Raw genomic sequence first — 14,130 nt, 5'->3', positions numbered from 1 at the left:
TTACCTCAGGTTGGCTCTGGTGCCCATGCAAAAGACCCTTTCAGGCAAAATTGTGACAAAGTGTCATGATTTTCACAGCTCTTAGAGAAGCGCTGAGTTTTGGAATTCACAGCATGAGTTTCTGAGCTCTTCAGGCTCCAATTAAGGCAAACGCTACATGTCTTTTCACTGTACCTCCCTCAGCTGTAGCTCTTAGAGTAAGGTCAGTAAGAAAAAGTGGACATAATCTGCTTTGATAGGTGATGAGGTACGTTCAAACTAATGGAGAAATGGAGCTGAAAAGACCAAAAAAAAAGAGGAAGGGACATGAGGGTGAGGGAGAAATATAGCTAGAAACTGAAAGATGAAAAGAAAAAAAAATAGTTGAACGTTTCAGTGAAAAGCTGATGGGCAGAACCCTGATTGGACCTGANGGAAGTCCCCATACTCAGAAATTGTACCAACTCCCACCCCCAAACCAGACCTCCTGTAGCTAATTTAATACTAGCAGCTAATATAGCAAATACTTTATTTATTTTTGGTGGTTGGCAGGTCTGGGGATCCGAACCCTTGACCTTGGTCTTATGAGCACCACGCTCTCCCGAGTGAACTGAGCCTCCTAACATAGGAAATGCTTATTAAGCACTTGTTGTGTATCTCACAGGGTGCTACGTTCTTTAATTACTAGAACAGTTTTTTTTTCTTTTTTTTTTTTTCTTGACCGGTAATGGGATCGCAACCCTCCGTGTCGCGCCCGTACTGCACTCAACCAGTAAGCAGACCGGTCTCTATATGGGATCTGAAACCTCAGCGGGAGCGCCACCGGGCCGGCCCTAGAACAGTTTTTCAAGGGAGGTATAATTAGCCCCACTTTACAAATGTGGAGACTGGCGGGTCTGCTCAGTTGGTTAGAGCATATCCTTGTGACACTAAGGTCAAGGGTTTGGATCCCTGCACCAGCCAGCCACAAAACAAAAACAAATGTAGAAATCAAGGACCAGAGATGCTTTAGTGGTTTGCCCAAGATCGCACAGCTAATGTTTGCAGAGGTTGGATTCAAACCCATGGCTGTCTAATTTTTTGCTACTCAATGGCCTGCCTTCACCTCTGGGGCCTCTTCTCAGTTTCCATGGTTTCCACAGTTTTCCTTGGTTCTTCCTGATTCTCCTTTCCAAACCTGCAGCTTCGCAAACCTTAAAGGGCTCCCAGCCCCCTTCCTTAAGAGAGGTCTTTTCTGGTTCTTAGGCCAGCGGGTCCAGATAGGCTTCCCCTGGCCATCAAGTCCTGGATCCATGTCCTGAGCCATACACCTTACATTATTTCTTCAGGCCCTGGTGGTCCTGTGGCCCCCTCCCTCCCTATCTCTGCACACAGCTGGGGAAGTCTGTGGCTGTAGAAACCCGCTAATTAACCAATAAATCAGTCTGGAAGGTTTCAGAGCTGCCCACCTTCCGCCCTCCCTTCCCACACACCAGTAATGTTTATTAGCTTCTGGGCTGAGGCCTGAGACACCCGCGGCCTCCATGTCTCCCTCCTGTGCGTTCCTCTGTCTGCTGAGGCACCCTGGGCAGGCCACTCCCTGACAGGAGGTGGCTACTGAGTCCTCACTGCCTGTCACCTGCCACAGACCCAGAAGTCAGAGCGGCATCAGGAAGCTGAGACCCAGCCGGGGAGGCAACTGCTTCAAGGGCACAGCCCAGGCCTGGGGCCGGAACTCAGTGCTCCTCCCATGTCTCTGCTGAGGTTCTGCGGCCCAGTCAGGCCGCAGCAGTGGGGGTGTTTCCTGGAGGGCAGGCAGTGTGATGCCGCCCGCCACAGCACCCAGTGTGGCTGTCACTCACGCCTCGTCTGCCTCACACCCACCCTGGCAGGCAAGGGGACTCAGGGAGGTGAGAGAACTCGAGCAGAGTCAAGTTAGTGGCGGAGCTGGCATTCAGCTGCCTGAGGCTGACTTTCAAGGGCAGCCCAGGCGGCATCAGGAAAACATCCGAAGGTATCTGACAAAAGTTCGCTGGTGACAAATGGTGAGCACCTGCAAAGCGGAAGTGGGGAACAAAATCTCCTGCTGTTGGCTGGGCGGCTGCTCCTCCGCAGTTGCCTCTATGGGCATGGACAGGTAACCGCAAGTCAGGACAGCCTCCCCTAGAACGGGCAGGGGACCAGACCACCCAGCCAGACAGTGGCAGAGCCAGAGTTTGAACCTGCCTGAAACCCCAGCTGGAACCCTCCAGAGTGGCCTGGGTCTCTGGGCCTTTGCTTAACTGGTGCAGGGACAATTGTACAGCCCAGGCCCCTGGCTGGAGCTCTGAGCCCCCTGCTTCTGAAGCAGGTGTCTCTGACCCATTGAGCCAGATAAAGAGGCCCAAAGGCCCTGACTAATGGAGGACAGTACAGCCTGGCACACAGGAGGCATATAACAGGTACTTGATACATGAGGACAGAGGTGCCAGGGGAGGAAGACATCACCATTCCCATCCTTCTTTCCTTTATTCTCAAAGCATTTGAGTGCCTGCCGTAAGCTAGGCTTGAGGAGAAGGCAGAGATGCATGAGTTCAACCAGGTCCCCACCAACCAGGAGCTGCTAGTCTAGCCAGAGAGCCAAACACCAAAAGAAGAAAGGACAGCGCCGTGTAATGTGGCCATAGCAGAGGAGCACAATTCTGAAAGAGCACAGAGGAGGAAGCTTCTGCCTTCCTGGACCATTGAAGCAGGGCTCCCAGAGGGGGGCGTTCAATATGCATTTTCCTGGAGGAAGCTGGGGAAGGGTACGCCAGGTGGAGCGGCAGCCTGTGGGAGGCAGGGGACATGTAGGAGCACTGAGTGGGCTTGTGCAGGCAAAGCAGGGTGGGGTTGGGGCAGGAAGGCCAGGAGTGTGAGGGGTGAGAGCATAAGGGCCTCCCAGGCCAGCTAAAGAGAGCAGCATCCTTCAGGCTGATGGTGCCGCTGAAGGTTTTCAGGAGGGGAGGGGCCGCTCAGAACACCCCCAGGGGTTTCTGTGCAGAGACTGGGTTGGAGGTGCCAGGCTGGCAGCCAGGAGACCCGTGAGGAGGCTGCTCTGTGAGCCCTATTGTGGAAAGCCAACAAGGCCTGGACTAGGGCTGGGAAGTTATTCCTGCCATGGACTTGGCAGGAAGATTGATGGTCTGCTGCTGCTTGGCTTGGGCGTGGCTCCTGAGGCTCCTGGGTTTGCTTCTGGGGGCTAATGAAATGCTTGGAAGAGCGATGGTTGTAATAATTGAGTTAGGAGAGAGCAGTGTGTCCAGTAGAGCCCAAGGCAGGCAGGGGGGGCTGGAGTAGAGGGTGACTGAGCCCTGACTGCTGGAGAACCCAGGAAAACCCACCTGATCTAAGCCCTCTGCCAAGTCTAGGGCTGAGCCTGGGGCAGCCTGGTGGGCCCAGGAAGAAACCCCTCTTAGTTGGAGGTTTGGATTCTGTAGCCCTCTCGCCTTCCTGTTTGTGTGAATCTCTTTGGGAGAGACTGCAGCATTTATGTCTGAGCACCTATTAGGTACAGGGTTCTCCTGCAGGCAAAAAAGACAAGCATGGGGGAAGAGCCCCTAACCCAGCGTGGGGAGCCAGAAAAGACTTCCTGGAGGAGCTGGTGCCCAAGCCAAGTCCTGAAGTGGGGGTTCACCAGGGCGGATGGGGAAGAGAGATGGAAGACCACACGCACAAGCCACCTGGTGTCAGGCACAGCATGTTGCACCTAGGGTGGGACAGGGTATATGGAGCCCTCGCAGGGAGGGAGGCTGGAGAGGTGGGGATGGCCTGGAAGGACTCTGTAAATTCTGTCTGAAACTGAGACTGTACTNAGCATGTTGCACCTAGGGTGGGACAGGGTATATGGAGCCCTCGCAGGGAGGGAGGCTGGAGGGGTGGGGATGGCCTGGAAGGACTCTGTAAATTCTGTCTGAAACTGAGACTGTACTTTGTTCTGAAGGCAATGGGGAGCCACTGAAAGGTTTTAAACAAAAGAGTTGATAAGATGTACTCTTTAGGGAACTCTTTCTGGCTGCCAAGGCAGCTGTCTAGGGAGGAAGAACAGGGTGAGACTGGGGGCAGAAAGGCTGGGGGAGGCTGGTGTGTGGATCCAGGGAGATGCAGATCTCCAAGACATTGGCAGTGGGTGGGGAGATGCGGATGGATGGGCCAACCACTTAGGAGATGTGACCTCTGCTGGGACTTGGTGATTGGTGGAGGGTAAGGAGGAGAGAGGTGTCCCAGATGACACCCCAGACTTCTGGCTTGGGCTCTTGGGGGTGGCAGGTTTAGGGGGGCAGATGTTCTCATTTGGGACACGTTGAGATGGAGGGGCCTATGTGACATCATGGGGTGTGTCCAGGGGTAATGGTGTATTGAGTACCTGTCACATTTCAGGAGTTTTGCTTGGCCCTGGGACTTATGTCTCATTTGCTTTAGAGTTTGAAGATGGAGAAACTGAGGCTCAGAGAGATTCAGTAACTTGGCCAGGATCCCAGAGATAGCCCAAAACAGAGCTAGGCTTTTAACTCAGGTTTGTCTGATTTTGGTTCCATGACTTTTAGGGGAAGCAGCCAGAGATGAGGTAAGTAAGGAGTTGGTTGAGGTGGAGGGGGGAACATGAATGTGCTGAGAAGGTGACTTCCCCACCCCCAACCCCACCCTGTGCAGCAGGGCTGCAAGTCAACCCTGGGGCGGGCAGGTGAGGTGAGGGCCCCAGCACAGCCCACAGCTGCATTAACCAATTCTCCCCCGCCCCATCTGAGGCTGGCAGGAACAGCAGCATCTATCAGCTTTGAGGTGTGAACCTGGGGAAATAAATACCAATTAACCGCCCTGAGGTTTCCTATTAATGAACATCAGTTCCTCAGCTTTGCTGCAGGGCTCATTTGTGAGCCTCTGGCTGGAACCAAGATGGCATGAGGCCAGAGGGACAGGTTGAGCAGGGGTGAAATTGTTTCTGGTTTAAGAGGACCAGACTGATTTATGAGGCATCTGCTTGGTGCCAAGTTTAAGTGGCCCAGCCTCTATGTAGGGGAAGGGCAGGAGGAAGGGTGGTGAGGGGCAAGGGTGCCAGGACTAGGTTGGCATATGGGGGAAGCTCTGAGTCTCCCCAAGCTTCCCTGGCTCTGGGCGGCTGTGGTGCTGGGAGGGCACTGTCCTGGGCATCTGGTGGGCCTGCCATGGCAACTAAGAGGTGGTACAGTGCAGGGTTATGCATTGACCAAAGCCACACTATCGGGTTTGAATCCTGGCTCCTGCACTGGTAGCTGTGACCTCTGTGTCTCAGGGACCTGCAGAACTGAGCTCTGTCTGGGCCAGATCCTGTTCAAGGCACTGGGGATGCATCCAGAAGCAAACCGCCTGGGTTGCTCCCCGTCTGCTGCCAGCTTTATGCAATGTTTCAAGGGCTTCCCCAAGCAGATCCTCGTCTCCATTGAAGCCCTCACAATCCAGGTGAGGAGGCACAACTCACTCACTTCAGCCCCTCTAGGTATGCTTGATCCCACATGCTTCTATGACACACACCATCCTCCTGGGCTTCCAAAGCCAGAGAAGATCACCAGATAAGCTTGGGGGCCGGCCTGTGGCTCACTCGGGAGAGTGCAGTGCTGATAACGCCAAGGCCACGGGTTCGGATCCCATATAGGGATGGCTGGTTAGCTCACTGGCTGAGCGTGGTGCTGACAACACCAAGTCAAGGGTTAAGATCCCCTTACCAGTCATCTTTTAAAAAAAGAAAAAAAGATAAGCCTGGGTCAGTCAGAGCAGCTGCCACCCTCTGTGAGAGATGAGAGAACACTTTGAGCTTGGAGCCCTGGTCTGGGGCAAGGCTCCTTTACCTCACTGACACTGTTCCCTCATCTGAAGAGTGAGCTGATCTTATCTCCTTGCAGACACTGAGGTCTCAGTGTTAGCTTGAGAGCCAGCATCAGGGGGTTTGGGCTATAATTCCCCTTTGGGCCCATAACTGGGGAGAACCAGGGACTTTGTTGGGATCACCCCAGGCATCAGCTCACCTTCCTGATTCTGGCATGGGCTCAGCATCTGAAGCATTCTGGGGAGCAGGTAGTCCTGGTGGGGACAGGGGCTTCCTCCTGGAAGGGCCTTCCCCCAGACTGAGGTCACACCCAGAGCTAGACCTCTTGGTGCTTGCTCTGGGCTAAGGATGCATCTGGCCCCAGGGTTTCTGCGTGCTAGGGCAAATCTTCAGACCTCAGGGTCTCCCCAGCCTGGCCCTAGCTTCCTCTCTGGCCAGCCTGTTACCCTCCTGGGCCCAGCACTCTTTCCAGGTGGTCTCCTGGTCCCACAGCCAGCTCGTGCCTGTCCTCCAGACCCCAGGCCTGGCTTGTGCTGCTCTCTCCAGCCAGCTACTGAGATCACCATGTACCACTCCAGATACAGCTCAGCCCCATCATCTTGTATCGCCCTCCCTTTCCCCGGGTTACTAGGTACATACCTTGTCCACCCAGTGCACTGTGTCATGTGTTCAGCCAGGAAAGGGCAGACCCTCCCTGCACCTGAGAATCCTAACCCAGAAGTGAAATCAATGAATGTGGATTTCTTCTTCCTGCGCCTCCTCCCACCACTTCCTCCCCACTCGCCCTGCCAGGCCAGAGCAGCTGGCAGAACACTAACCCCTGAGATGGCCACCTCTGCTGTGTTCTCTGTCCTGCCCCCTGCCCCGTCCAGCCCGCTCAGGGCCCACTTGTGTGTTTTTTTCTGACTCATTCCAGTGTCTGGGGCCAACTTTATCTAGCTGGCTCTTCAGACTGATTTGGGGTTACAGGAAATATTCTGGCTAGAAATGGGGTTAGGCAGATTGGCAGGCTGCCTGGCTGTCTGGTAAGTGTTTGGTGACTGACCTTGAAGCCACCTTCATGTGTCAAGCCCTACCTTCACTGTCTATATGGCCAGGGAGGGAGTCAACAATAGATCCTTCACTGCCCCAGGGCCAGTGCTCATGGCCCCAAGACTCCAGGGATGGATGATACTGCAGGAGAGGCACCCCCACCTCCCAGCTGGAGATGGTTTGGTCCCGGCTGAGGACTGTGAGGAGTCAGCCAGTCAGTCCCTGTGTCAGACTGTCCTGGTAACAGGCACGGTCATCTCAGAATAATTTCACACTCCCAGCACACCATCCTCCTCAGCTCTACAGAACAAGCTCTACAAAGCACGCTGCCCAGGGGATGACAGGCCCCAGGAGTGCCCAGGCAGTCCCCTCACCTATCTGCTCTCACAGCTCAGTAGCAAGAGTTCCTGACTTTTTTTGTATGGCCCCTGCTGAGAATGAAAGCTTTGGATCCTTTCCTCAGAAATGCACGAGCACATTGTCCACACAGAATCTTGTGTACTTTCAGGGGCGAGTAGCTCCCTAAGGGCCCATTCACTGAGCTTTGGACCTGAGGTTCCCAAGCCTTGCCTCACCCTACTCCTGGGTGATAGCCTGGGTGTTGGGAGGGGGAGGCTCAGACAATCAGGTCCCAAGAGAAGGCCTCCTCCCCCCAACTCTGAGGCCCACTCCCTCCTGCCCCCGCCTCTCCTCTGCTCTGGACTCCCCACTGCCTGCCCCACCCCTGGGGCCATGGCCAACGGGGGGACTGTGTTCGGGCACAGGCCCCAGCAGAGCCCTGGAAGAGAGTCGAGAGTAACTAGGGCAGGAAGGGAGGGCAGGAATGGAGGGAGAAAAGCCGCCTGCCCACTGCACCTCTCCCCTGCTCCTCACCTGGCTCCCAGCAGCAGCAGCCCCCAGTCTCTGGAAATTTTACTGCTTCCTCTGCCTCCTCTCTCTCCAATCTCGGGGCTTCCACAACACCTCCACTTCCCCAGCTCTGCCCACCTTGTGGGGCTTTGGGCTTCTCCTCTCACAGGGTCCTGGAGGCAGCCCCAGGCCTGTACAAGGGCTATGGGGATCCAAATCCATGACCTTGGGTGTTGTTAACACTAAGCTCTAACCAACTGAGCTAACCAGCCAGCCCTCCATGAACTTTCTGAAGTACCCTCATATCTCAAACCCACAAAGAAACCCTTTTTCCTCCAGGGTCTGGGGAGCGGCTGGGTTCCATGAATCAATTCAGATCTGAACCATACCAAGCTGGGATTTGGGGACAAGCTCTTCTCTCCTGAATAGATGATGAGAGCAGAAGTGGGGCAGAGGCAGACCAGACACGGAGTGATCACCTGGAAAAGTCTGAAGTCAAATGCCTCCCAGATGGGGACAGGCCAGGCGTGCCTTCCCTCTGTTTGCCTTCGCGGCAGACCTCCACCATGAGGGGCACTTCTTCTTGCATGTCCATGGCCCACACAAAGGGAATGTCTGCTCCTGCTGGGTGGGAGTGGGGTACTGCTGCTAAGACTGAAAACCTGCTTTAGGGTGAGTTTTGAGCCTTTACTACTATATTAGGTTCCCGTTGCTGCTGCAACAAAGTACCACAAACCTAGTGGTTTAAAACAACACAAATTTATTCCCTTACAGTTCTGGAGGCCAGAATTCTAAAATCAGTCTCACTGAGCTAAAGTCAAGGCATCAGCAGGACCAGTTCCTTCTGGAAGTTCTGAGGGGAGATTCCATTTCCTTGCCTCTTCTAGCTTCTGGAGATGGCTTGTGACCCCTTCCTCGAATGACTCCAACTTCTTGCTTCCATCATCATATCTCCTACTTCCTCTTCTGTTTCCCTTTTTTTTTTTTGGTGGCTGGTCAGCACGGGGATCTGAACCCATGAGTGTTACTATCATGATGCTCTCCCAAGTGAGCTAACTGGCCAATCCTCCTGTTTCCCTCTTATAAGTATGCCTGTGAGTACATCAGGCCCACCTGGATAATCCAGGATAATCTCCCTGTCTAAAAATCCCTAACTTAATTACATCTGCAAAGCTGCTTTTGCCATATAAGGTTCCTGGGGTTAGGACATGGACATCTTGGGGGGGCCACACACAGCCTACTACAACTAGGCTGCAAAACTGTTACACTCTCCTCGTATTTCAATAATTAGGAGAAAAAGGGTTGGAGACTGTTTGCTTTGGGTTCAGCAGGGTCCTTCTTCGCTTTGATTTTTAAGGTCTAGGTTTCACCAACCCTCCCCTTCCAACAAGAGAAACTCCCTGCAGTGTCTCCTTGCAAATCAGGTGACAAGTCTAAATCTAAGTGCTGGTGAGAGGTGCAGGGCCAGCCACAAGGGCCACCCCCCGAGCAGCCACCTGGGCCAGAGGGGGCCTGCGTAAGCCCACACAGAGGAGGGTCTGGGACCTGGTGAGGGAGCCAGGGAGGCCATGGGACGAGGGAGGCCTGCTAAGACAGTGCATATTGGCCAGGGCTGAAGTGTGGCTGCACAGGCTGGCCGAATGCTGCGGGAACCAGAGGAAGAAGTTAGGGCTATGGTCCTGGCCCACAGAGATGTTGGAGACCATGGCTGGGAGTGGCTCTGAAGTCATGGAGAGTGTGTCTCTGCCCCACAGCCTCTGGGGGTGATGGCGAGGTCCTCACCAGACAAGTGTAGCTCCAAAGTCCCAGACATTGGGCTTTCTCTTTGTAATGAGAGCAAGCAGTGGGGATGGGGTGGGGGACAGTGGCAGAGCAGGAAGGCAGGAGCCTCTCCTGCTACCTCTTCTCCATGTTCTGCATCTGCAAACTGAGGGAGGTGAAGCTGGCCAGGAGGTCAGTCACTTCATCCACCTGCAGGACAAAACCAGGGTTCTGTTACAGGGTGCCAAGGCCCCCAGGTCTCCTGCCCAATACCACAGGCATAGACGCAGGCATTGTCTCTCCTCCCAGGGCACATGGTGGCTCCTCTCTGACTGTGGAACAGCAGACCAAGGGTTAATCCTTGATACAAGGTAGCCTCAGGCTGCTCCAGAGAGCAGGGCCACGAGCACACACTAGCCACTGGCAGCTGCAAAGAAAGTGGATGGAGGCTCTGAGGTCGACAGCAGGCTACAATCCCACAGTCACAGCCTCTTTCTGCTATGAGTGTCTAGCTGCACTGGAGCAGGAATGGACTGGCCCTGAGGTTCCTGCCAGGTGCTGGGTCTAAACCCCTAGCTGTGGCTCACCTGCTCTTTGGTGCTTGTCATCTGGAGGCGGGTGCAGAGGTCATCCAGCTGTTCCCGCTGTTCGTGCCGCCCTAGGCGCTCCAGGTATTCCCTGAGCATATGGATGATCTGGAACAAGAGGGTGAGCTGAACTGCCTGGGTTCCAGCTAGGAGGCACAGAGAGGTTTGATGCTGCTGCCAAGAGGCACAGTGGAGCAGATGCCAACTGGCATCAGTGTGGAATGACCCAGGAGCCCTGGGGCCAGAGGCAGGTATGTCTGTGGTTAGGGCAGCATCTATCCAGTGCTTGCTTGGTACCACGGGCTCAGCATAGGGGAGGGTACTCACCTGCTTCACCTCCAGCCGCACAGCCTCCAGGCACTGGGAATGGCCCTCCTGCAGGATGTTTAGCTTAGACTTGGCCAGGTGCAGGGGTGTGCGGCCAGCCCGGTCCAGGGCATCTACACGGGCTCCTGCGGGAACAGGAAGCGGTGAGCATGCTGGGAGTGAGGATGAGAGACAGGAGGGAAAAGCGGAAGGGACCACATACCTCCTCGTAATAGTGTGGTGATGACAGGAACATGGTTGGTGCAGGCCGCTGAGAAGAAGAACAGAGGCTTAAGAATCCAGAACCACCAGGGCCAGGTGCCCACTGGAAGGAGCAGGGCTGCGTCTCCAAGTATGCCTGCACCAAGTTATGCCTGCCTCCAAGTTATGCCTCCTGAGAAGGTATCAGCAAGGCAGCAGCTGGGCAGGACTCAGTAATCAAGTCCAATTCCCTCCCTGGACAGCTGGAGAAACTGAGGCCTGGAGATGGGACCTGCACCACAATGTGAGTCAGCAGCAGGGTCAGAAACAGCTAAAGGTCTCAATCACACCTCCCCTAGCAGAGGCGCTGCGGAGCCAGTCTAGGTTGCTAAATCAGCTCTGCCAAAGGCACAGCCAACTGCTGACTGGATAGTCCATGGGACACAGGCTGGTGGGGAAGGCAGCTCTGGTGACTCAGACTCTTGCTGGATGCTGGGAGCCTGCAGGACCCCAGGCTCTCCATCTAAGAGCCTGTCTACACTGCAGAGAAGTGTTTTGGTGACCTTTGAGGCACTTACCCAAGTGTAGCGGTGTGTTCCCAAGCCCATCTCGCTGGTTGGGATCTGCCCCATGGTCCAGGAGTGACTGCACTAAAAACAGGAAAACCCAAGAGGAGCTGTTTGAGACTACCATCGACGACTGGACCCCACACTCCTAACCTAGCTAGAGAGGCTTGCTCAAACTGAGGAACACTGAATGCAAACATGGTTCCCTATGTTGTTTCATTCATTCACTCACTCTTTTTTTTTTTTTTTTGGTGGCCGGCCGGTAAGGGGGTCCCAACCCATGACCTCAGGGTTATAAGGCTGCACTCTAACCAACTGAGCTAACTAGCCAGCCCCCATTCGTTCATTCATTTATTCACTCACTCTTTTTTTTTTTTTTGGGGGCTGGCCGGTAAGGGGATCCAAACCCATGACCTCAGTGTTATAAGGCTGCACTCTAACCAACTGAGCTAACCAGCCAGCCCCCATTCGTTCATTCATTTATTCACTCATTCACTCAACAGGGTTCATGTGCAGGAGTTTGAGGACCAGGCACTGAGGATTCTAGGAGGGCAGACAGCAGCTCCTCCCCCAATGCCACTGGAGAGATGCTACCTGCCTAGCCCCCTTCCTCCTTTCTCCCCAAGACTCACCAATCTGGTCATTGCCATTGCAAGAGGCAAAGTGTAGAGCTGTGCGGCCCTTATCATCAGCTGCACAGGGATCCGCGCCATCTTCCAACAGCTGCTGCACTGACACCACCAAGACAGAGGGAGGAAGCAGGAGAAAGCAGCAGTGTGAGCTAAGCTGCAGACCCCAGGGGATGGAGAGGGATGCTTAGGGGTCCCTCCGGACAAGGCATCAATAATGAACAGGAAAGCTACTCCTTCCTAGATGCTGGCTCCACAAGGACTGCCATGACAAAGGACTTGTTCTCATGAGGGTATAACTGAGGGCCATGGATTCTGGGTGCTCAAACTACATGTCCAGGGATAGAAGGCCATAGGAGCCTCATGGCCTCCAGGGTCAGGAGTTGTAGAGTCACAGAAATCCCCATCATGGACTGTGGCCTCATCCCTCTATTCAGCTTTGATATACATCCATGCCACCTGGACACAGTGCCCAAGCTACTGGCTGATGTGTACTTTGCTCCTGGGGGAAGCCCTTTAGAGTGGACAGAGCACAGGTTCTGGAGCCACACAGACTAAGTCCCAGACTAAGCTAAGCAAAAAAGAAAGGAGTACATTGCCAATAGAGTGGGGCAGCAGAAAGAGCTGGGTCGGGAGTATGAAAGCCTAAATTTGGGCCCCAGTTCACCAGCAGATGGGAATAATATCTGCCCTGCCAATCTCCAGAGCTGCTGTGATGAGAATAATGAATAGGAAATTCCTTCTTTGGAAAGCAGAGAGGCACTATAAAATGTGAGGCATTATGTACTAATGTACATATCCAGCTGAAATGCAGAAAATTGCTTCTAAACGTCATTTCAGAGCAAGCAACATTTTAGTCTCTCTTCCCCAGCCAGCCTCTCAAGGACATGAGTCCTTCCAGACAAGTCCAGATATCTTCCCCTTCAGGAATCTTTCCCGTCTCCTCAAGCTGAGTTAGCCCCTCCTTCTCCTGTACCTCCTTAGTGCCCTGTTCATCCTGCCACTCTAATATTAACATGCTGTACTATGTTAGAGTCATTGTTACTGGACACTGAGCACCAGTCAGGTGTCAAGTACCTGACTGCTGAGCCCCTCAACAACCTAGCAAAGTATCACAACTGTTTCACACACCAGGAGACTCAGGCCCAGAGAGATAATATGAAGTGCCCAAGCTACAGTCACCCAGATAACAGGAGGCAAAGCTGGAATGTAAACCTAGTTTTCTCTGGCTACAGAACTTATACTCCTCCAACTAAACACGTAAGTTCAAGGGCCGGCCTGTGGCTCACTCGGGAGAGTGCAGTGCTGATAACACCAAGGCCGCGGGTTCGGATCCCTACGTAGGAATGGCCGGTTAGCTCACTTGGGAGAGCGTGGTGCTGACAACACCAACTCAAGGGTTAAGATCCCCTTACAGGTCATCTTTTTAATAAAAAAAAAAAATAATAAAATAAACACATAATTTCAGTTTTTTGTTTTTGTTTTGGAAATGGTATCACTTTATATTCTTCCTCTCCAGCTATATTGTAGGTTTTGGTTTTGTTGATCTTTATAACCTTGGCATCAAGCATAATGTCCTGCAAGTACTATATGTTTAATGAATGCTGCTGACTGGCTGAATAACTGAGCAAAGGTGGCAGGAAGGGCCGGCCCGTGGTTCACTCGGGAGAGTGTGGAGCTGACAACACCAAGTCAAGAGTTAAGATCCCCTTACAGATCATCTTTACAAAAAAAAAAAAGGTGGCAGGAAAATGTTGATGAGAGTGAAAGGGAAATAAGAGCTTGAGGTCCTCTCAGTGTTTATGAGGACACAACAAAACAGAGCTGGTATGAAAGAGAGAAAGCTAAAGTAGCCAGTTTTATTTTTGTGATTTCTGCAGTTACAGTCTTTTTAGAAAGCACTTTAGCAACCTCTATCAGGAACCATCAATATATGCATTTAATTCTCATACCAGGGCTAATTGGTTAGCTCACTTAGTTAGAGCATGGTGCCAACACCACCACAGTCCAGGGTTTGATCCCTGTGGGCAGCCACAGAAAAAGAAAAAGAAAGAAAATTCCCATGTGTAGGAAAGGACTGGAAGGATATACAACAAAATATTAACAGAGATTAGTTCCTTTGCTGACATTATGGAAGGTTGTTCTTGTATATTTCTGTAATTTCTAAAACATCATAAATGCATATATTATTTTCATATTTAAAACATTTAAAATGATTATGAATTCATAGAAAAGTGATTATGATTTAACCATCACAGGGTATATATTTTATGTCCTCTATTATTGCTAAACTACACAAAAACCCAACAAACATGCGGAGAAAGAACACGACATGCTAACCATTAAAGTAAAGGAGTAGGGCTGGCCAGTTAGCTCAGTTGTTTAGAGTGAGGTGTTGTCAACAAGGTCAAGGGTTCAGA

General features: G+C 52.7%; 2 protein-coding genes across 2 annotated transcripts in view; one reads left to right on the top strand and one right to left on the bottom strand.

Annotated features, from left to right (window-relative positions):
* GALR3 (galanin receptor 3) overlaps nt 1–8,583 on the top strand; it is a 13,162-nt gene extending 4,579 nt beyond the window's left edge. The window contains exons 3-4 of the mRNA XM_008569775.1: nt 5,249–5,415; nt 8,548–8,583. Of these exons, the coding sequence (XP_008567997.1) occupies nt 5,249–5,415; nt 8,548–8,583 (203 nt within the window). The remainder of the gene's footprint in view (nt 1–5,248; nt 5,416–8,547) is intronic.
* Nucleotides 8,584–8,655: 72 nt separating this feature from the next.
* The window catches only part of ANKRD54 (ankyrin repeat domain 54), a 10,970-nt gene continuing 5,495 nt past the window's right edge, over nt 8,656–14,130 (bottom strand). The window contains exons 4-9 of the mRNA XM_008569774.1: nt 11,714–11,812; nt 11,094–11,165; nt 10,538–10,585; nt 10,336–10,460; nt 10,009–10,116; nt 8,656–9,631 (exon numbers count right to left, since the gene is read on the bottom strand). Coding sequence (XP_008567996.1) covers nt 9,557–9,631; nt 10,009–10,116; nt 10,336–10,460; nt 10,538–10,585; nt 11,094–11,165; nt 11,714–11,812 — 527 coding nt within the window. The 3' untranslated portion in view covers nt 8,656–9,556. The remainder of the gene's footprint in view (nt 9,632–10,008; nt 10,117–10,335; nt 10,461–10,537; nt 10,586–11,093; nt 11,166–11,713; nt 11,813–14,130) is intronic.

This window comes from Galeopterus variegatus, unplaced genomic scaffold (genome assembly GCF_000696425.1).
Source record: "Galeopterus variegatus unplaced genomic scaffold, G_variegatus-3.0.2 Scaffold527, whole genome shotgun sequence".
NCBI lineage: Eukaryota > Metazoa > Chordata > Mammalia > Dermoptera > Cynocephalidae > Galeopterus > Galeopterus variegatus.
The sequence above is the reverse complement of the archived record's forward strand: the minus strand, read 5'-3'. Positions and strand labels throughout refer to the sequence as shown.